This window comes from Staurois parvus, unplaced genomic scaffold (genome assembly GCF_062004578.1).
Source record: "Staurois parvus isolate SC_StPar_1 unplaced genomic scaffold, SC_StPar_1.0 ptg000512l, whole genome shotgun sequence".
NCBI classification, from domain to species: domain Eukaryota; kingdom Metazoa; phylum Chordata; class Amphibia; order Anura; family Ranidae; genus Staurois; species Staurois parvus.
Genome location: NW_028318308.1, coordinates 1,349,501 through 1,371,495, shown reverse-complemented (window position 1 = coordinate 1,371,495; position 21,995 = coordinate 1,349,501). Strand labels below are relative to the sequence as shown.

At 47.8% G+C, this 21,995-nt stretch overlaps 1 protein-coding gene across 1 annotated transcript in view; it reads left to right on the top strand.

Moving 5' to 3' along the window:
* The window catches only part of LOC149451888 (NACHT, LRR and PYD domains-containing protein 3-like), a 103,368-nt gene extending 81,762 nt beyond the window's left edge, over positions 1-21,606 (top strand). Inside the window, exons 7-10 of the mRNA XM_089690040.1 lie at positions 9,576-9,746; positions 15,520-15,705; positions 20,487-20,574; positions 21,463-21,606. Coding sequence (XP_089546166.1) covers positions 9,576-9,746; positions 15,520-15,705; positions 20,487-20,574; positions 21,463-21,606 — 589 coding nt within the window. The remainder of the gene's footprint in view (positions 1-9,575; positions 9,747-15,519; positions 15,706-20,486; positions 20,575-21,462) is intronic.
* The last annotated feature ends 389 nt before the right edge of the window (positions 21,607-21,995 follow it).

Sequence of the window (21,995 nt, the reverse complement as noted above, 5' to 3'; positions counted from 1 at the left end):
TGAGAAACTCCATCCTTTCTTCTATCGCCGGGACAGCGGCCTCCACTGGTATTTCTGGAAGAAAGGAGGGGTGGTATCCGTAGTTAGAGTAAAAGGGGGATTGAGTGGATGGAATTATTATATGCAAACTCTGCTAGAGGAAGGAGTGATGCCCAGTCATCCTGTGAATATGAAGAAAAGCATTGGAGATATTGCTCCAGCATTTGATTTGTCCTCTTCATTTGTCCATTTGTTTGAGGATGATAAGCAGAGGAGAAGCGTAACTCGATCTCTAATGCCTCACACAGAGCCTTCCAAACTTTAGATTTAAATTGTACCCCTCGATCCCATAAAATATTTAAGGGAACACCATGAAGCCTTACAATTTCCCTGATGAAAGCAGGAATGAGGAAATGTACTGTATATACATTCATGGATGTGAGGTTGGCATTCATAGTGGGCCAGATGAAGTGCATACTTTACACACCAAAAGGATAGCCAAGGACTCCTTACTATGTTAATATATGTACGCGGTAATGACCTTCCCTTTGTTGTGTTGGGGTAACCTGTGTTTGGGTACATATGTGGAGAGTTGGGGGAAGTTTCAGAGCAGATTATCTGCAAATAGATTGGGAAAGGTCTTACATATTCATGGTGTGTTTGTTTATGGTGAGGAGAGCAGATTTGCCATAAACAAGACAAGTAGTATCTATTTAACCTTTTAATTAAAATCTATGCATACAGCTGTTCTAGGTCTAGACACATGAGATCAAACATGCTACTAAAAGTGGCCAATCAGAGTGCTTGCCATTGTACTGAATGGGAAAAATGTGTATATCAAGGAAGCTTCTTTTTGGTTAAGAGACACAGATGACAGGACACAGGAAGGTTCTCTGAAGGGTTCTAATGATTGCCTGTCATCTGCCTCGTCTGTACCTCCGCTGGGAGAGGAGCTTCTTCCTGTCATTAATATGGGAGGACAGGTATAGATCATAAATTCGAGGCCTACTGCGTCCGACTATTCTCCCCAACCCCCCTGAAGATTGCTGTGATATACCGGCCTCCTGGATCTATACCCCGCTTCCTGGATGACTTCTTCTCCTGGCTACCCTTCTTCCTCTCCTCTGAGCTACCCACCATCATCCTTGGGGATTTCAACATCCCTGTCAACCTCGACAACCCAGACACAGCCCGTCTCCTCCACCTAACCTCCTCCTTTGCACTTGCACAGTGCATACAATCCACCACCCACTCCGACGGAAATATCCTGGACCTTGTCTTCTCCAACCTCTGCGCTCCCCACAACCTCACAAACACCCCCTTCCCTCTCTCTGACCACAACCTGATCACCTTCTCTATCTCCTCGTCCTCCAACACCTACCCCTCCAAATGTCACACTACTACCAGCCGTAACCTCCGCAACCTTAACCCTGCCTCCCTCCACTCTGCAGCTGATCAACTCCACGACCGCATCCTCCCCCCATCCTGCCCCGACTTGGCTTTGACTGCCTACAACAATGCGCTCTCAACAGCCCTTGACTCACTAGCGCCTTTAACCACACGCAACATCAGACCCCGACCGCTCCAGCCCTGGCAGACTGATCACACCAAAACCCTCAAACGACAAAGTCGTGCCCTGGAGTGACTATGGCGCAAAACCAAATCCCAACAAGCCTTCACCCGCTATAAATCTGCCTTCCGCACCTACACCTCCTCCCTCCATGCAGCCAAACAGGCCTACTTCTTGACCCTCATCAAGGCCCTTTCCTCCAATCCTCGCTGACTCTTCTCCACCTTCAACTCTCTACTCTCTCTGCCCCCACCTCCACCCAGCACCTCACTCACTGCCCTTGAGATTGCCAATCACTTCAAAAACAAGATTGACACAATTCGCAAGGACATTGCCGCAACTCACACGCCCTCTCAACCCGTCCCCTCTCACACAGCTACCCCCTTATCCCCCCTCCCCCTCGACATAACCCGCAGGGACTTCGTCGCTGCTCAAACTCTCTCCAGCCCCCTTCACCCTCACTCAGCTACCCCCTCATCACCCCTCTCCCACGGCCCCACCACTGCTCTGACCTCCTCTTCCACCCCACCCTACATTCCTCATACTGAAGCTCCCCCCACACTCCGCACCTTTGACCTTACTACTATCGAGGAAGTCTCCAAGATCCTCTCTGATGCCCACCTCACCACCTGCCCCCTCGACCCTATCCCCTCACAACTCCTACGACCTTCCTCCTCCTCCATCCTACGCTCCCTCACCCACATCTTCAATCTCTCCCTCTCCTCAGGCACTTTCCCCTCCCCTCTGAAACATGCACACATCACCCCCATACTTAAAAAGCCCTCCCTGGACCCCAATGACCCGAACAACCTCAGACCCATCTCCCTGCTCCCATTTACATCTAAACTCCTCGAGCGCCTCGTCTACACCCGCCTATGCCCTCACCTCAACGACAACAACCTCCTCGATCCCCTACAGTCCGGCTTCCGTCCCCTACACTCCACCGAAACTGCCTTACTCAAACTCTCCAACGACCTGCTAACCGCCAAAGCTAATGGCCACTATTCAGTGCTCCTACTCCTTGACCTCTCTGCGGCCTTCAACACAGTCGACCACCCCCTCCTCCTCAAAAAACTACACTCCCTCGGCCTCAGAGATTCTGCTCTCTCCTGGCTCTCATCCTACCTGTCACAACGCTCCTTCAGCGTTACCTATAATGCTACCACCTCCCCCTCACTCCCCCTCTCTGTTGGGGTCCCTCAAGGCTCTGTCCTCGGGCCCCTTCTCTTTTCCATCTATACCTCTTCCCTTGGCCAACTCATACACTGTCAGGGCTCCCAGGTGTGACCAGAGGTGTGTGACTGACGCAGGGAAACGCAGACTTCAGATATGTGATAAACAATATAATTTATTAACACTAACAATACAAACATAAACGCAGTGCAATACTAAAACATAACACAGTGCAAACAAACCAAACCAACCACCCACAGATAACAGTACATACAAGCAAGCGTCGTCAGGCAGGCCGGGTCAATATCAATAGGGCAGGTAGGTACAGGGGGAGCAAGCGGAGATTGGTCGGGGTCACAGGCCAGGTTCAGCAGGTAGCAAGCAGCGTAGTACAGAGGGTCAGGCAGAGGGATGGTCAGGAGCGAGCCGGGATCAGAGCAGGAGAAGTCAGCAGCGGTTCAGATCAGGCAGGGTCAGCAAAGGAACAGAAACAGGATGCAGGACAGAAACAGGATACAGGGCCCAGGAAAAACACAACACCAAGGCAGAGTCTGTGGGTCTGGCCATCCCTTAAATACCCCAGCATAATCAGTTCCAGGTGTTAGCTGGCTGCAAAGTTGAGTCTCTGATTGCTGGGAGCATCCGCTGGCCAGCCCTGGTACTGCAGATCAAAAGGCAGGTGAGTCCCACCATTGCTGGCCAGTCCATTCCTGACAGTACCCCCCCCCTCAAGGAGCGGCCTCAGGACGCTCCAAACAGTCCTAGCTGGGAAAAATGTTCCACCGCCCGGGTCTGGTAACTGGCGGGATATCAAAGACTGGCACACCGGGCAGGACTCTGGGCAGCGGTACACCGGGCAGAGGCACATCGGGCTGGACTCCAGGCAGAGGCACATCGGGCTGGACTCCGGGCAGAGGCACACCGGGCAGAGGCACACCGGGCAGAGGCACATCGGGCTGGACTCCGGGCAGAGGCACATCGGGCTGGACTCCGGGCAGAGGCACACCAGGCAGAGGCACATCGGGCTGGACTCCGGGCAGAGGCACATCGGGCTGGACTCCGGGCAGAGGCACATCGGGCAGGACTCCGGGCAGAGGCACATCGGGCAGGACTCCGGGCAGAGGCACATCGGGCTAGACTCCGGGCAGAGGCACATCGGGCTAGACTCCGGGCAGAGGCACATCGGGCTAGACTCCGGGCAGAGGCACATCGGGCTAGACTCCGGGCAGAGGCACATCGGGCTACCAGGCGAAGCAGCAGGCAGCGGGCCACCAGGCGGGGCGACAGGCCTCGGGCCCCCAGGCGGGGCGACAGGCCTCGGGCCCCCAGGCGGGGCGACAGGCCACGGGTTCCCAGGCGGGGCGACAGGCATCGGGCCCCCAGGCGGGGCGACAGGCATCGGGCCCCCAGGCGGAGCGGCGGGCGCCGGACCCCCAGGCGGAACTACAGGTCTCGGGCCCTCAGGCGGAGCGGCGGGCGCCGGACCCCCAGATGGAGCGACAGATCTCGGGCCCTCAGGCAGAGCGGCGGGCGCCGGACCCCCAGATGGAGCGACAGGCCTCGGGCCCCCAGGCGGGGTGAAAGGCATCGGACCCCCAGGCGGGGCGACAGGCATCGGACCCCCGGGCGGGGCGACAGGCATCGGGCCCCCGGGCGGAGCAGCAGGCACCGGGCCCCCGGGCGGAGCAGCAGGCACCGGGCCCCCGGGCGGGGCGACAGGCGTCGGGCCCCCAGGCGGAGCGGCAGGCGCCGGACCCCCAGGTGGAGCAACAGGTCTCGGGCCCTCAGGCGGAGCGGCGGGCGCCGGACCCCCAGGTGGAGCGACAGGTCTCGGGCCCTCAGGCGGAGCGGCGGGCGCCGGACCCCCAGGTGGAGCGACAGGTCTCGGGCCCCCAGGCGGAGCGGCGGGCACCGAGTCACCAGGCACGACAGTGGGCTCCGAGTCAACTGGCATGACCGCTGGCACTGGGTCAGACATTGGATCGTCTGGCTGGACAGCGGGCATCGGGTCACCAGGCATCAGGTCATTTGGCTCGACAGCGGGCACCGCGTCATCTGGCAAGGCAGTGGGCTCCGAGTCAACAGGCACGACAGTGGGCACAGGGTCATCAGGTCCTGGATTGTCTGGCTCGACAGCGGGCATCGGGTCACCAGGTATGACAGCGGGCACTGGGTCACCAGGCATCAGGTAATTTGGCTCGCCAGCGGGCACCGCATCATCTGGCAAGGCAGTGGGCACCGAGTCACCAGGTACGACAGCGGGCTCTGAGTCAATTGGCACGACAGCGGGCACCGGATCAGGTACCGGATCATCTGGATCAACAGCGGGCATCGAGTCAACTGGCCTAATAGGATCGTCAGGCTGGATCAGTTCATCATGCTGGGTAGAGGCATCAGGCTGAATGCCGGCGTCCGGCTGAGTAGAGGCTTCAGGCCGAGTAGAGGCTTCAGGCCGAGTAGAGGCATCATGCCGAGTAGAGGCATCAGGCCGAGTAGAGGCTTCAGGCCGAGTAGAGGCATCAGGCCGAGTAGAGGCTTCAGGCCGAGTAGAGGCATCAGGCCGAGTAGAGGATTCAGGCTGAGTAGAGGCTTCAGGCTGGACCACGGAAGGCAGGTTCACCGGTTTGGATACTGGCAGGATGGTACTGGTTGGAAAGAATTTTCGCTTTTTTCTGGTTTTAACTACTGGAGCACTGCAAGTAAACGCAGGTCTGCAAACGAATGGAGCAGCTGGAGACAGAGAAGAACTGGAGGATGGAACAGGAGAGGGAGCAGTTGCTACAGAGGGCTTTTTTACAGGGTTAAAGGCAGGATAGGTGCAGCGAGTGGGAACAGGGTACTGACATGCGGTAGATAGCCAAGTATACTGGGCTGTAACTGGAGGAGCTGGTGGGAATACAGGAGTAGAGTTAGAAGCAGGACTAGGTCTTTGTAAGCTGACTGAGGCTGGGTGCAACAAGTCTGTCCATGTCTGCAGTATGGGTTGAACAAAGCTGAGCTTACACAAAGCCTGTCTGGTCAATGACTGCACTGCGTTTATACAATCTCTTAGTGTCTGTGGTGAACATGTGGAATAACACTCCAGAAAGTAACCCACATCATCCTCTAATAACCACACCAGGGACTCTACCTGGTCTGCACTAAATGGTGGCAAAAATTCATCTCTGCATTCGGGGGAACCAGATGAAACCAACTCAGCACAAACCTCAATCAAAGGCTGCACCTCAGAGAACTCTGTGCCCTGATCTACTAGAACATGAGCGAGCCGTATACATTCTAGCAGTTCATCCCGGGGATACTCCTTCAGAGTTTGATAAGCATACTCCCTGTCATCAAACACTAGCAGATATAAATACACAACCTCATCCAGATCCATCCTTCCCAGCAACAAGCCAAGATGGCTTCCCTGTGCAGCCACTTCTGGTCAGGATTGGCCTTGGTGTAATGTCAGGGCTCCCAGGTGTGACCAGAGGTGTGTGACTGACGCAGGGAAACGCAGACTTCAGATATGTGATAAACAATATAATTTATTAACACTAACCATACAAACATAAACGCAGTGCAATACTAAAACATAATACAGTGCAACCAAACCAAACCAACCACCCACAGATAACAGTACATACAAGCAAGCGTCGTCAGGCAGGCCGGGTCAATATCAATAGGGCAGGTAGGTACAGGGGGAGCAAGCGGAGATTGGTCGGGGTCACAGGCCAGGTTCAGCAGGTAGCAAGCAGCGTAGTACAGAGGGTCAGGCAGAGGGATGGTCAGGAGCGAGCCGGGATCAGAGCAGGAGAAGTCCGCAGCGGTTCAGATCAGGCAGGGTCAGCAAAAGAACAGAAACAGGATGCAGGACAGAAACAGGATACAGGGCCCAGGAAAAACACAACACCAAGGCAGAGTCTGTGGGTCTGGCCATCCCTTAAATACCCCAGCATAATCAGTTCCAGGTGTTAGCTGGCTGCAAAGTTGAGTCTCTGATTGCTGGGAGCATCCGCTGGCCAGCCCTGGTACTGCAGATCAAAAGGCAGGTGAGTCCCACCATTGCTGGCCAGTCCATTCCTGACATACACTCTCACGGCTTCAACTACCACCTCTATGCCGACGACACACAAATCTATCTCTCAACCCCCCACCTCACCCCCTCGGTCTCAGCCCGAATCACACACTTACTGAGCGACATATCAGACTGGATGTCGCTCCACTTCCTTAAATTGAACCTCTCCAAAACTGAGTTTCTTGTCTTCCCCCCAGCCCGGACACCACCCCCCATTGATTTCTCCGTCACATCCAACAACGCTACCATCAAACCCGCCCTGCAGGCCAGAGTACTGGGTGTCATTCTGGACTCCAACCTATCCTTCCAGCCCCAAGTCCAATCTTTAACAAACTCATGCAGACTCCACCTCCGCAACATGCAGACTCCACCTCCGCAACATCGCCAAAATCCGCACGTTCCTAACCCCAGAAACCACTAAACAGCTCATCCACTCCCTCATCATATCACGACTCGACTACTGCAACTCCCTCCTCACTGGCCTGCCTCGCCGCTGGCTATCCCCGCTTCAGTCGATCCTGAATACGGCTGCCAGACTCATTCACCTTTCCAACCGCTCTGTCTCCGCCACCCCCCTCTGCCAATCCCTCCACTGGCCTCCACTCAGTGTCCTCCACCCCCCTCTGCCAATCCCTCCACTGGCTTCCGATTGCGCAACGGATCAAATTCAAAATCCTTACGCTGACGTACAAAGCTGTCCACCATACTGCCCCGAACTACATCACTGACCTAATATCCAAGTACCGCCCAGCACGCACACTCCGCTCCTCACAAGACCTCCTTCTCTCTAGTTCCCTGGTCTCCTCCTCCCATGCCCGCCTCCAGGACTTCTCCAGGGTGTCACCCATCCTCTGGAACTCCTTGCCCCAACCCATCAGATTATCCCCTACTCTCCTCCCCTTTAGGTGCACCCTGAAAACCCATCTCTTCAGGGAAGCCTACCCCACCCCCTGCTTACTTGCCGACCTCCTCCACTCTTCCTACCACTCCATCCCCCACAGCTATCTCCTCCTGTGCCACCACCCCCTCCCTCCTAGATTGTAAGCTTGAAAGAGCAGGGCCCTCGATCCCCTCATGTTTTGCATTGTATTGGTATTGTTCTGTCACATGTTCTGTCCCCCTTTGTAATGTACAGCGCTGAGCGAACTATTGGCGCTTTATAAATACTGTATAATAATAATAATAATAACTCCCATTATTGCATGCATGGAAGCGACCTCGGTGCATATTACAGATCGGACATATGATGGACGGTGTCGGATCTCTATGCTTGATATGAAGTATCTTACATGGGACTCTGATGGTTGTTGTTCATTGTAATATTTACAGGGTCGACTGAAGTGGGGATGGCCTGTGGTGAGGCAGGCCAGTGAGGAGGGAGCTGCAGTAGTCGAGTCGTGATATGATGAGGGAGTGGATGAGCTGTTTAGTGGTTTCTGGGGTTAGGAACGTGCGGATTTTGGCGATGTTGTGGAGGTGGAGTCTGCATGAGTTTGTTAAAGATTGGACTTGGGGCTGGAAGGATAGGTTGGAGTCCAGAATGACAACAAGTACTCTGGCCTGCGGGGCGGGCCTGATGGTGGCATTGTTGGACGTGATGGAGAAGTCACTGGGGGTGGGGTCTGGGCTGGGGGGAAGACTAGGAGCTCGGTTTTGGAGAGGTTCAGTTTAAGGAAATGGAGAGACATCCAGTCTGATATGTCGCTCAGTAGGTTTGTGATTCAGGAGGAGACTGAGGGGGTGAGGTGGGGGGTAGAGAGATAGATTTGTGTGTCATCGGCATAGAGGTGGTAGTTGAAGCCATGAGAGTGTATGAGTTGGCCAAGAGAGGAGGTGTAGATGGAGAAGACAAGGGGCCCGAGGACGGAGCCTTGAGGAACCCCAACAGAGAGGGGGAGAGAGGGGGAGGTGGCAGCGTTATAGGTAATGCTGAAGGAGCGTTGTGATAGGTAGGACGAGAGCCAGGAGAGAGCAGAATCTCTGAGGCCGAGGGAGTGTAGTTTTTTGAGGAGGAGGGGGTAGTTGACTGTGTTGAAGGCCGCGGAGAGGTCAAGGAGTAGGAGGACTGACTGTTGAAGAGTTTGAGTAAGGCAGTTTCGGTGGAGTGGAGGGGACAGAAGCCGGACTGTAGGGGATCGAGGAGGTTGTTGTCGTTGAGGTGAGAGGTGTTCATTGTAATATTTACAAGTATTCAGCCGGATTTCTGTCATCTGTAACAAATATCTTTATCCGAATAAATGCATCTCTCTGGAATACAACTATTAGTTGCTGCAGGAAAAGTACATATATAAATGCACCCTGGTCATCTGGAGAAGGGCTGGATCTCCATGTTTGATATGAACTGTCTGTTGCAAATATCTTCATCCGCTCTATTTTATGGATTGCTATAGTTGTCTTCATAATTTAGGACAACATTGGTGCCGTGACCCGGATTAGTTGTTACATTAATGTTAAGACAACACTGACCAAGTTCCCCTGAGTCCCCCTATGTCAGGCCTTGTCTGCTCCTGTTCAGTATCTGCTCATCATTTCTCTGTGTGATCTCAGTAATGATATGGGAGACATTCTACTCCAGAGACAAGCTTCCTACAGAGTGAATGGACTGCTGGAGAGATTTACAGCCCTCCCCCTTCCATGGGTCATCAGAAGGGGATTTACTGACTTTTCTCACCTTGATGATGGGACCCCATTATCTTCTTCCTTCTTTCTTTTCTATGAGTTTTATGATGACCATACCCTAAGAGTTGTTGGTTCTTTCCCTAATATACTCTCATGTGTCTGTATTTGTCTCTGCAGGTTGAAAGGATGTGATCTGACTTCCTCCTGCTGTGATGATCTCCGCTCCATTCTTATCACTAACCGATCCCTCACCAGACTGGATTTATCAGATAATGATCTCCAAGACTCTGGAATGAGACGTCTGTGTGAGGGACTCCGACATCCTGGCTGTACTCTGCAGGAGCTGAGGTGAGAATTCTACTATAAATGATCTCATATTCTGCAGGACTCTGATATATATCTTCTATGTGAGGGACTCCGAGATCCAGGAGATGAGGTGAGAATTCTACTATAAATGATCTCATATTCTGCAGGACTCTGATATATATCTTCTATGTGAGGGACTCCGAGATCCAGGAGATGAGGGGAGAATTCTACTATAAATCATCTTTTATTCTGCTGGGTTTTGGTTTAAAACCTTTTGTGAGGGATCCAGACACGTTCCCTAGATGACAGTTATACAAAGACAGACTTTGATTTTGGTCTCCTCTGACCACAACACTTCCCACCAGTCCTCCTCGGCATCATTCAGATGTTCAGTGGCAGACTTCAGACCGGCCTGGACATGTGCTTTCTTGAGCAGAGGGACCTTGCGGGCACTGCAGGATTTCAGTCCTTGTCAGCGTAGTGTATTACCAATTGTTTTCTTGGTGACTGTGGTCCCAGCTGCCTGGAGATCATTGACAAGATCCTCACGTGTAGTTCTGGGATGATTCCTCACTGTTCTCATGATCATTGACACTCCACCAGGTGAGATCTTGCATGGTGCACCAGACCTAGGGAGACTGACACTTGTTTTGTGTTTCTTCCATTTGTGAATGATTGCACCAACTGTTGTCACCTTCTCACCAAGCTGCTTGGCCATAGTTTGGTAGCCCAGTCCAGCCTTGTGTAGGTCTACAATCTTTTCCCTGACATCCTTGGACAGCTCTTTGGTCTTTGCCATGGTGGAGAGTTTGGAATCTGATGGTTTGATTGCTTCTGTGGACAGGTGTCTTTTATACAGGTAACAAAATGAGATTAGCAGCACTCCCTTTAAGAGACTGCTTCTAATCTCAGCTTGTTACCTGTATGAAAGACACCTGGGAGCCAGAAATCCTGCTGAATGATAGGGGATCAAATCCTTCTTTCCCTCATGAACATGCAGATCAGTCATCATTTGTTAGACGCATTTCTGCTGAATTTGTTGTTGTATTCTGTCTCTCAGTGTTACAATACACTGAACATTTGATATTTAGACTGATCATTTCTTTGTGAGGGGCAAACATCCAGCATCAGCCGGGGAGCAAATATGCATTTCCTTCACTGTATATATATGTGATTTTGCCCGGTGAATGCTGAGGATCTCCGATGGGGAGGAGGACTGTTTGTAAACAAAACAGTTCTCCTCCCTGTCAGCTTGTGCACACTGCTTTGGATGGCTCTGCACAGCACAGAGTAACACAGCAGTTAACCCTTTGATTGTCCCAGATGTTAACCCCTTCCTGCCCAGTGCCTCTAGTACAGCGTCAGGCCTTTTTTGTTAGCACAGATCACTGTATTGGTGTCACAGGGGATGTCTGTGACGCCAAGTTAGTTCCCCCCCAGTGTCAGAATGTCCGCCACAGACCCGCTGTAAGTTGCTGAACGCCACCATTGCTAATAAAAAGTATTTTTAAAAAAGTCTGTAAGAAATCAAATTTATGATTCGGCACTTTTTTTTTTTTAATTTAAATATTTATTTGTTTTCAAAATATAGCAATATAAATATTTCCAACACAAGAAACAATAAAGTACCACATAACAACTTTCTTCTAAAAACACTTATTGCATATCATATTCTCCCCTTAACCCCCTTCCCTCAACCCCCCCTCCCTCCCACCCCTCTTCAATAAACCCCTGACATCTGTCCGATTCCCATCTTTATTCTTATTTACGGAGTGACTTCTTTCTTCTTTGTTCTAAATTCCTCCCATTTCTTCCATTTTGTATTATAAACCTCCATCCTGTCTTCCTGTATATAATATAATTTCTCCATTCTAACAATCTGATCCACTCTGTCTATCCAGTCAACTACCTTCGGTGCCTCAACTTTACGCCAAAACCTAGGTATCAATCCTTTAGCTGCATTTAAGTAACACTATACCCATATCTTTAAATTTTTTCATTGATATTTCTGTGATATGAAAAAGGCATATTTCAGGGTCCAAACCAATCTCAATTTCAGTGATATTCCTAATTTGATTTATAACCTTTCTCCAATAAACTTGTATTTTTGGGCACCCCCACCACACGTGATACGTTGTGCCCTCCTCTCCACATTCTCGCCAACACCCAGGTTGTTTCTCCCCACTCATCTTGTGCTCTACCATCGGAGTGATATACCACCTACTTAAACATTTATAGTTCAATTCCACCTCCCGCATGCTAACATTTCCGTGTACCATTCTATATATTTTTCTTTGTGTATGTTCCTCCCACTCCACCCCCAAATCCCTTTCCCATTTTTCTATATATCTTAATTTTACCTTACTATCTAAATCAGTGAGAATTTTGTATATTTTAGCAGTGCTGTGTTTCCCATCACCTCGAATTTCAAAAAATTTCTCAAATAAATTCCAATCCTTTCTATTTCTAAGGGGCTTTGTCAGTTTCCCCACAAATTGTTTTAATTGATTATACCTCCATATGTCTATCTTAGTGAAAATCCCTCCCTCTTCCCTTTTCAAATCCTCTAGTGTTCTTAAGTTTACCCCCTCCATTACGTCTCTCAACTGAGCATCTTCTTTCTTAATCCATTTACCCGTAATTTCCTCTTTACCTGGGGGAAAAAACTCTGAATTTCTTAGTGGCATTAACAGTGAGTTAAACTCCCAATTCCTTAGTTTGTGCAATCTATCCCATTCTTTCAAAACAATCCTAGTGTATGGACTTGTGCTCTCAGCTAATTCTCTAAACTGTGTTGACACCCAAATGATCCCACCCAAATCTTTCCCACTAAGTGTATTTTCTATTGTAGCCCAGTTTTTACTCTTTGTATTGTATTTCCAATCAAAAATTCTTGATAGGATCACTGCTCTATAATATCTTTTGAGATCCGGCATTCCTACCCCACCCTTTTCCTTATTTCTACTCAGCACTTCATATGATACTCTAGGTTTTTTATTTTTCCATATATATCTTGTTACCATTTGCTTAATTGTTCTAAAGTATGTCCCTGGGAGTTTAATGGGAATCATTTGGAGTTTATACAAAACCTTAGGGAGAATTACCATTTTTATTAAGTTAATACGACCTAACCACGAAGGATTTCCTCCTCCGATTCTCTTCAATTCCTCCCTAATCTCATTTAACAATGGTATATAATTTGCTTTATAAAGATTTTTCTGTGAAGAAGTAAGTTTCACTCCCAAATATTTTATTTCTCTATCTTTCCATATAAAGGGGAACTCTCTCTGTATCATTTCTTTTTCACTCTTTGGAAGATTTATATTTAATATCTCTGTTTTACTCGGATTAATTTTTAGGTTTGCCAATTCTCCATATTCTTTCAATGTTTTCATTAGGTTAGGAAGCGTTATCCTGGGGTTACCAATATAGAACAATAGGTCATCCGCAAATGCGGCAACCTTATGCTCTATCTTTCCTACGTTAATTCCCTTTATATCTATATTTTTCCTGATTATTAATGGCAACAGTTCCAATGACAAAACAAACAACAATGGGGATAGTGGGCAACCCTGTCTAGTTCCGTTTGTCATTAAAAAAGATTCTGATCTCTCTCCATTTACCATTATCATCGCGGAAGGCCCTTCATACAATCTTCCAATCCATCTCCTCATCCTGTTACCCAGTCCCAAAGCCTCTAACGTATCCATCATGAAACTCCAATTAACCCTGTCAAGTGCCTTCTCCGCGTCTATTGATAGCAATAGTTATGATTCGGCACTTATATCGATGGCAAGCTTGCAAAATATTTGTTTTTTATGATTAATCATAATTAATATTTAAATGTGTGAATTGTCGCCTTAAACCGATGATATTATTTAATTCTTCAGTAAAATAGCTGAGATATAAGTTAAGCTGAGACAGTAAATATGAATGAGTTAGCTGAGACCAGCTAAACCAGCTGAAGACTAGATTTAGGCATAGCTGGTTAGAAGTCTCTAGTAATATGTCAAGGGTATTGGGAGTACTCATTATAGACTTACTATTACATTATGTATTTTAATAGTATCTGTGTGTATTTAGTATACGCTTCTAACATTGATACATATATAGAATAGTGATTATACATTGATATGTTGTAAAGATATGTTCTTAAGTTATATTATTTAAATATGAATAGCTGAGGTTACATCATCAGCTTATAGTATTATGTACATCAGCATCTGTACCTGTCAATCAAAAACATCATGTGTGTAGCGTCCCCTCCCTTCTATGATATTGCTTTGCTAGCAGTACTGATTTCCATAAAAGGTATTGAGATCACTAGGTATGACGCTTGTTCCTGTATAAAAGGTCCATAAGGGACAGTTGGGGGACACACGCTAACACTGACACTCTTTCATACATAACACACACACACGTATGAGAAGCTGGAACAGGTGCTTGTTGAAAGACAAGACCGTCACTTCCGTCTATTTCCAGCTTCTTCCCGAAAGTCTCGTGAAGGACAAGAAGAAGATGGACGTTGCACATGGTCAGACAGTTATGACAATAGTGACTTTTTCTTTAAACTTCTGCTTGATATTTCTACAATAGTTTTATCTACATGGAACTGTTCGTGATACGCTTTACATTGTCATTTTAAGCCATTGTGTGATAGAATAAAATCACACTTCATTTTTTATTTCAATGGCTCTTCATTCATAATCGCCTCAAGACACTAAAGAAGTATTATGTGTCTGAAATCTAACAAAGTCCCAGTATATATCCCGCCATTTGTAAACATTATAACTTTCACGTAAACCAATTAATTTACACGTATTCAGGTTTCTCAGCAAAAACACAGAGCAGAATACATTTTGGCCTAAATTTATGACGAAATTTGATTTTTACATTTTTTTACTGGACATGTTTAATGTTAAAGTCCAAAATATTGTTTTTTTCTCAAAACTGTTGGTCTTTTTTTATTGCACAAAAAATAAATAAAAACACACAGGCGACCAAATATCACTGAAAGAAAGCTCAATTAGTGGGGAAAAAGGACGTAAATTTAATTTGGGTGCAGCGTTGCATGACTGCACAATTGTCAGTTAAAGTAACGCAGGGCCATAATGCAAAAAATGGCCTGGTCAGGAGGAGGGGAGGGAATCCTCTGGAGGGAAGATCTTCCACCTCCTGATTGGCTGGATAGAGAACTCCAAACAAAACACAAATGTCAGCAATACTGAAGTATGTCCTTCAAAACAATTGTCTCTTTATTTATAATAAATGCTCTGACAATCAATAATATGTCCGCCTATCAAGCACCTGATTGGGCAGGAGATAATATCGCTCACCAGGACCACTTTCTGTGTCAGTTCCAGGCAGGAAATGACATCACTTGGCTCCGCCCGAGGGTGGACTGCCCAATTGATTCCTCGATATGCCGGCATATTATCATTGCTTGTCAGGGCATCTAGCAATCCTCATGGATTTTGCTGCATGGAGACGCAGGTCAAGTAGAAGTCCCATTATTTCCTATATGGCCGGTTCCCATCTATGTGTTGCAGGGAATCTATATGGAGCCATTCCCCCTCCAATGTGTGCATCACCACGTACGCTGCAATGTGTCCATCCACACTAAGACTTCTCAGGTGGGTGACAACTCCCCTCCATCTCACAGGGGAGGTCCAACCAATATTCCATGAGATCATCCATCCAAATGGGCCAACATTTCATCTTCTAAGACCCCGCCCACTGATTATCCATTGGAATGTGTCTACTTCTGCCCGTCACTGGAGAACATCTCACCTCTCTTTCCTGCTTCTCCCCCCAGAATATTTAGGTGTAATGTGACATTATGGTGCTGTGATGATCTCTGCTCCGTGATCTCCACAAACCGAACTCTGACCAGACTGGAGGTGATATTGTATGAGGATGAGGATGGTGAGAAGATGTCGGACTCAGAAGGGGATCGTTGTTATCAGGTCCTCCGGAATGCCGGCTTCACTGTGGATAGAGAGTAAGATCTGTTCTATTGGGGGGAACACACATACTGAGGGGATTTACTAAAGCTGGTTCCCTCAGAATCTGGTGCAGCTGTGCATGGCAGCCAATCGGCTTCTCACCTCAGCTTGTCCAATGAAGCTTTAGCAATAAAAGCAGTAAGCTGATTGGTTCCTTCGCAGAAGTGCACGAGATTCTGAGGGATCCAGCTTTAGTAAATACACCCCACTAAGCCTGATGATGGCGATCACACAAGACAGGTACAGGAGCCCCAGAAACTGTACTGTATGATAATCATGATGGCAGTCACACAGGACAGGTACAGGAGCCCCAGCAACTGTACTGCATGATCATCATGATGGCAGTCAGACCCACGCAAGACAGGTACAGGAGCCCCAGCAACTGTACTGTATGATCACCATGATGGCAGTCACACAGGACAGGTACAGGAGCCCAAGCAACTGTATCATATGATCATCATGATGGCAGTCACACTCACACAGGACAGCTACAGGAGCCCCAGCAACTGTACTGTATGATCATCATGATGGCAGTCACACAGGACAGGTACAGGAGCCCAAGCAACTTACTGTATGATCATCATGATGGCAGTCACACTCACACAGGTCAGGTATGGGGCCCCAGCAACTGTACCATATGATAATCATGATGGCAGTCACACAGGACAGCTACAGGAGCCCCAGCAACTGTACTGTATGATCATCATGATGGCAGTCACACAGGACAGGTACAGGAGCCCCAGCAACTTACTGTATGATCATCATGATGGCAGTCACACTCACACAGGTCAGGTATGGGGCCCCAGCAACTGTACCGTATGATAATCATGATGGTGGTCACACAGGACAGCTACAGGAGCCCCAGCAACTGTACTGTATGATCATGATGGTGATAATGATGATGATGATTGAAGGAAGGACAGTGAAATGTAAGCTGGCCACAGATGGTTCAGATCTCGGCCAGTTCAGCGGGGACCAGATGAGATTTGAACCATGTATGGGCAGGCTGATTGTCCCCAAGTCAATGGTTGAATGGCTTGTGTACTCCAGCCTGTGGGATTTTACATGCGATTATTGCTAGCAGCTAGTATGGCCACCAGCAGCAATCATTGTGTTGTCCAGGCAGGGATGGTTCCCCCCAAGATGTTTACTATTGTAAGTTATACAGTCGCTCGGCAAGCAGGTAGACACAGACAGAGCATGCTCTGCTCTATGGGCGGTTGTGTGTAAATGGACTCCACTGGTCATTACACCCGACTGCCCTCCAATTTGATGGAGGAGGACGGATCCGCTTTCCTTTATTTTAGCTGAACGGACCAGATTGGAGGTAAGCGGATGTAAGCAGACACAAGTCCCTCTACATCTGCCACTCCATAGAGATGAATGGAGTTCACCTAAAAAAAACGGACAAGCAGACCCAATCTGACCGATGGTGTGAAAGGGGCCTTAGGCCTCATTTATATTTGTGTTTAAGGGTATGGTGGAAATGTGCAGCCCAGCTGTGAATTTTTGCCGCCCCCAAATGCTCCCACATATACTGCAAAGCAGTGGAGGGGGGAGGTAGTATACACCATGGCCCTGATGATTTATTATCACCACTGTTCTGTTGCCCCTCAGCCCGCTCCTGTTTTCCCAGGCTGTCCTGCTGTATGTGGATGAGTTGGCAGCATACAGAGTGGGGGGAGGGGAACATCCGTGTCTCCCTCCCCTCTGTGATGAATGAAGCCGGAAGCTGCAAGGATTATGTCACTTCTGGGTTTAATTATGTGTTTATCTGGCTGGTACCGGCCAGGAATGATTAAATAAATGGTGAAGCGCTACTCATGTTACATATAAAATATAAGAAATGACTGGAGTATGACAACAATACTATGACCCACATAAAAGAAGATATATACCGTGTAATAATCGCTGCAATTTGTACACTCAGGGCTCTGATCCACTTGGATCTAATCAGTGAAACTTTGGTGAAATACACAGGATAACCTGTTACAAATATAGTGGATCCCTTTTTCCTAATGGAAAAACTCAAACTTCCCCCGGTCCCTACAGGGACTTGAAGTGGTTAATATGTGACCCCTTACGAGGGGTAAGAAAACAATGCCCAAGTGTATAGTGCCAATAATTGATGAAGAAAAGTCCAGCAAACATTTCTACACATATATGAATCTAAAATGATGTCCAATATCCTATAGCTGTGGTCTTTAGACACACACACTCGTGCACGTGATCAGGTGGTCTTCACTCAGGGGACAAAAATCCTCCGAATGGCAGAAATGCCCCCTCACCTCCAAACCTGGACCACAAGGGCCAACTCACCTTATAGGATCACACCACGGTCCTAAGGAAACTGAACTCCTCCAGGTGGAGATGCCGCTTAAGCACCTTTTCTCCATACCACTCTCAGGTCACATTCCCATCAGGCCGTGCTGTTAGGACACAAGCAGAGACATCCTCCATAGTGCAATGATGGTTATTTGGCAATATATAACAATAACAAGGCAATTAGCCCACTCACATTTGTCTCCTTCAGAAAGCACTTTTACACCTCATAATATGGGTGTACTGCATGGGTCTGTATAGTGTTCCAATATGGCGTCCAACAGGAAGTGCATCACTGGATGTTGCGTACCGACGCGTTGCATCATGTTACCACGTGACTTCATCAGGGTATACGCCCTCTGGTGATCTCAGTTGGATTATATTGTCTGTCAAATGCCAATCAAATTGTTAAGGGAGGGATTACGGCTTCCATTTTCCTAAAGTCCGCGTGAGTGACCTGACGGCGGACTTATGGTGGCCATTTTGCCGAAGTCCACATTAAGCACTCATATATTAACTTTAATGCAAACAGCAAAAAACGCCACTTTATTCTACAGTACGAGGGTGAGTGTATTGAGCTCTTATACTGAAGGTGATGCCATGAACCATAATCTCTTAAAAAACGAGTCATTGGAAAGATTTTTGTTTAACTGCTTCCCGTCCAGCCCCATAGCAGAAATTTTTATTATTATTATACAGTATTTTTACAGAAATTTTATTATTCTGTATTATTATACAGAAATAGTGCTTTAGTGCGACACGGGTGCAAACAATTACGTATATATAAACATGAATTTCAAGTTCTGGGTAGGGGGCGTTCAAGAGCTGTGTGCGCGCCCTACCCACACCAACATTTGTGGCCACGGCTGTAAATCACCGGGTCCCAGCCGGTAATTACTCGCCAGCGCCCGGTGATTCCCAAGAATCTCCAACAGGGAGGACAACTGTTTTGTTTACTAACAATCCTCCTCCCTGTCAGCTCGGGCACACTGCACAGCACAGCCATCCAGAGCAGTGTGAGTACAGTGAAGTACACAGACCCTCTCCCTAGTAACACACCCCACCCCCTAAAAAAGCTGGAAACTGGCCTGGGAAGGAGGAGGGTATAAGTGTCCTGTAGGCAAAGGGTTAATAGCAAAAAGTCAGAAATATTGTTTTTTTTTCTCCAAAAATACTCAGGAGGTTTCATTAAAACAATGGATATATTATTCTTACCTGTTCTGTGTAATGGTTTTGCACAAAACAGCTCTGATGGGTGGGCTTGGGGGCCCCCTTCCGGTAGGTCTCACGGGGCCCCATGATTTCTAACAGTGGCCCTGTTAACACCACACACAATGTAACGTTTAATATGCACTCTTCTTCCCGAGGTTCATGTAAACAAATCATTGTGAACAGTTCTTTTGTCCTTTGTTCAATCCAGACATGGAGTCATCCATTCACCTTACCACTTGGTGTCATGTCCAGTCTTTATCTCGTAGCCGTCTGATCCCACCATACCTCCCCCAGATTTATAACCTGGGAACATAAGCTGTAACCACCTTGGAATGTTCTTAGAATCTGTGTTCAGAAACCATGAAATAGAATATACAGAACAAAATGGCTTCCAGCATGTCCATGTAGAGATGAGTTCAGGCCTTCCTGTTTCATTCTGTGAGCCCAGAACAGTTCCCACATTTCTGTAGAACCCATTGGAGGTCTCTGGAGTTATACAGATAATGAGAGAGATGATTGAGATGTCCTGTGCCAGTCACAGATTTCCCAGATGATGGAGAATGTCTTCCTCATCCCAAGTTGTATCATTACAGATGAGTGGATGAGGAATATCAGATCCACCACTAATAATCTTAGTCGGGTCCTACAATCTTCCACAAGGTTTTACCTTTAAAGAAAAAGAACTTTCATTATCCTTCCCCCCATCCCCCGCTGTCTGTCCAATGTGTCAGTATAACTGAGCCAATCAGATGTGTTCTCAGCCTGTACACATGACAGCCCAGCACACCAGGCGTACAGTCTGATATCCCAATGGTTGGACGGCCATGAGTGTGTAGGCCCCTGCCATGGTGAGGGCCCCTCGGTATTAGGTAGGTAGTTTAGAAGGTGGTGGGGCTCTATAAATGGGGGACACTTATCAAACCCCTAAAGTGTGAGGACAGAGGGGATGGTTTGGTGTATTTGCATACTGGGGTCAGTTATGAAGAGATGAGATCCCACATCCCACCATCTACATCCAATCTACGTCAGATCTCCTCCCAGCATAGGAGACCACTGATGTACATTGTACGGCTGCAGATTTGTACATTACACATCGCACACATTTCCAGGAAGACAGAAGAATACTTCCCATTAGTGTGTATAAAAATGTCCATCATTTCTTCCAGAGCTCAGCACCAGCTCCCCCTTTTCCATCATCACAGCAACATTTCCTCCTCTAACACTCTCATTGTATTCTTCATAGACGGGATGTACCATGGTGGAATGTATCTATACACAGAAGAAGATTAGAAAATGGTCTGTGGGAAGTCCTCCCCTCCCCCCCCCCGCAGGTAATACACAGATCCTGATATGAAGAGACTGTCCAGAATGGAATTATATCAGATCCTCCTGTTCATGGCACTGATTATTCATCATTTTCCTTTTCTTCACATTCAGATGATGAGTCTACTGACTGATATCTACTGACCGTTATTCCGGAATGATCTGAGCGGGGATCTGTCCTTCCTCCCATTCCTCCATTTTATATTGTATTGTTACTCCTCAATGTATTCATTACTACAAAATAAAAATGTGACTTTTGGATCTTCACACCAAAACTGCCGCCACTGGTGAGACCCGAGCGCTGGGAAATTCCTGTTCATGACATGAAGATTCCTCCTACACAAGTAGAAGACACTGAACACATGGTGACAGTGCGGGGAGGACAGTGGGGGGCGCTCTCCATAACATATAAAGAAACAATGGGTTGGCAGGAGAGTCCGCACCACAAGGACAGAGGTTACCTTCAGAGACTAAGCAGCAAAAATACTGCATCTTTTTGCTATAAAAATAATTTGTATTTTTGTTTTGTATAAAAAATATATTTTCAAATATAAAACCACATAAATAAAAAACACATGTATCCCCATTAACCAAAGACAGTGTTGTCTTCCCACATGACTTCAGACATCCAGATGTGGCCACATCCAATGGGTGGGTCAGCTAGACAGTGGGGTGACCCCCTACTGTACCGGCTTCCCCTCCCCCCATATAATAAATGGTCTCTCGGGAAAACAACAACTGCTATATAAGGCCAGCTGAGGCTACACTATAGAGAGTGTTTATGAGCTGCAACAAGTAACAGACAAAAACAAAGCAATCCATGTATAAAGGAACACATCTAGTGTCATCTTCCAGGATTACAATAAGAATTGTCTCTGATATTGTTCCATCTGCAGATAAGGAGACTAAAGCCGGCAGGGAGCAGAGTCCATATGAAGGTCCAGCCGGTGCAGTGTCCCCCTTTTCAGCATTTCCATCGATCGCTCAGCATGGAATCGGCTGTAGAAATGGAAGCTGACAATTGGTGTAGCGACTCTTAGGTCACACAATGCCACTAAAGTTCCAATTGTAGCTCTAGTGGTCGCTCAGCAGGGTGCACTACAATGTCCAGCAAGCACAGTCATAGCAGAACTATCAGAAGATAGAGCAAGACAAGCCATAGAGTTCCAGCAGTTCCAGTCCACATGAGATCTTATGCCACATGAATGGTGACACACGTTAGATTGCAATGACCAATTGGCACTGTCATGGCGGAGCAATTGTGAGAGCGAGCAGAGCAAGCCGCAAGATGTGACAGTCAACGTTCATGTATGAGCCGCAGCGGTCTGGGTGTCGGGTCCAATACTGGCCCATAGTTGCCAACATTTCCAAAATGTTTTTAGGGAAACCTTTTTTTTCTGAGTGTCCAGAAAGCCCATGTACGCGGGGC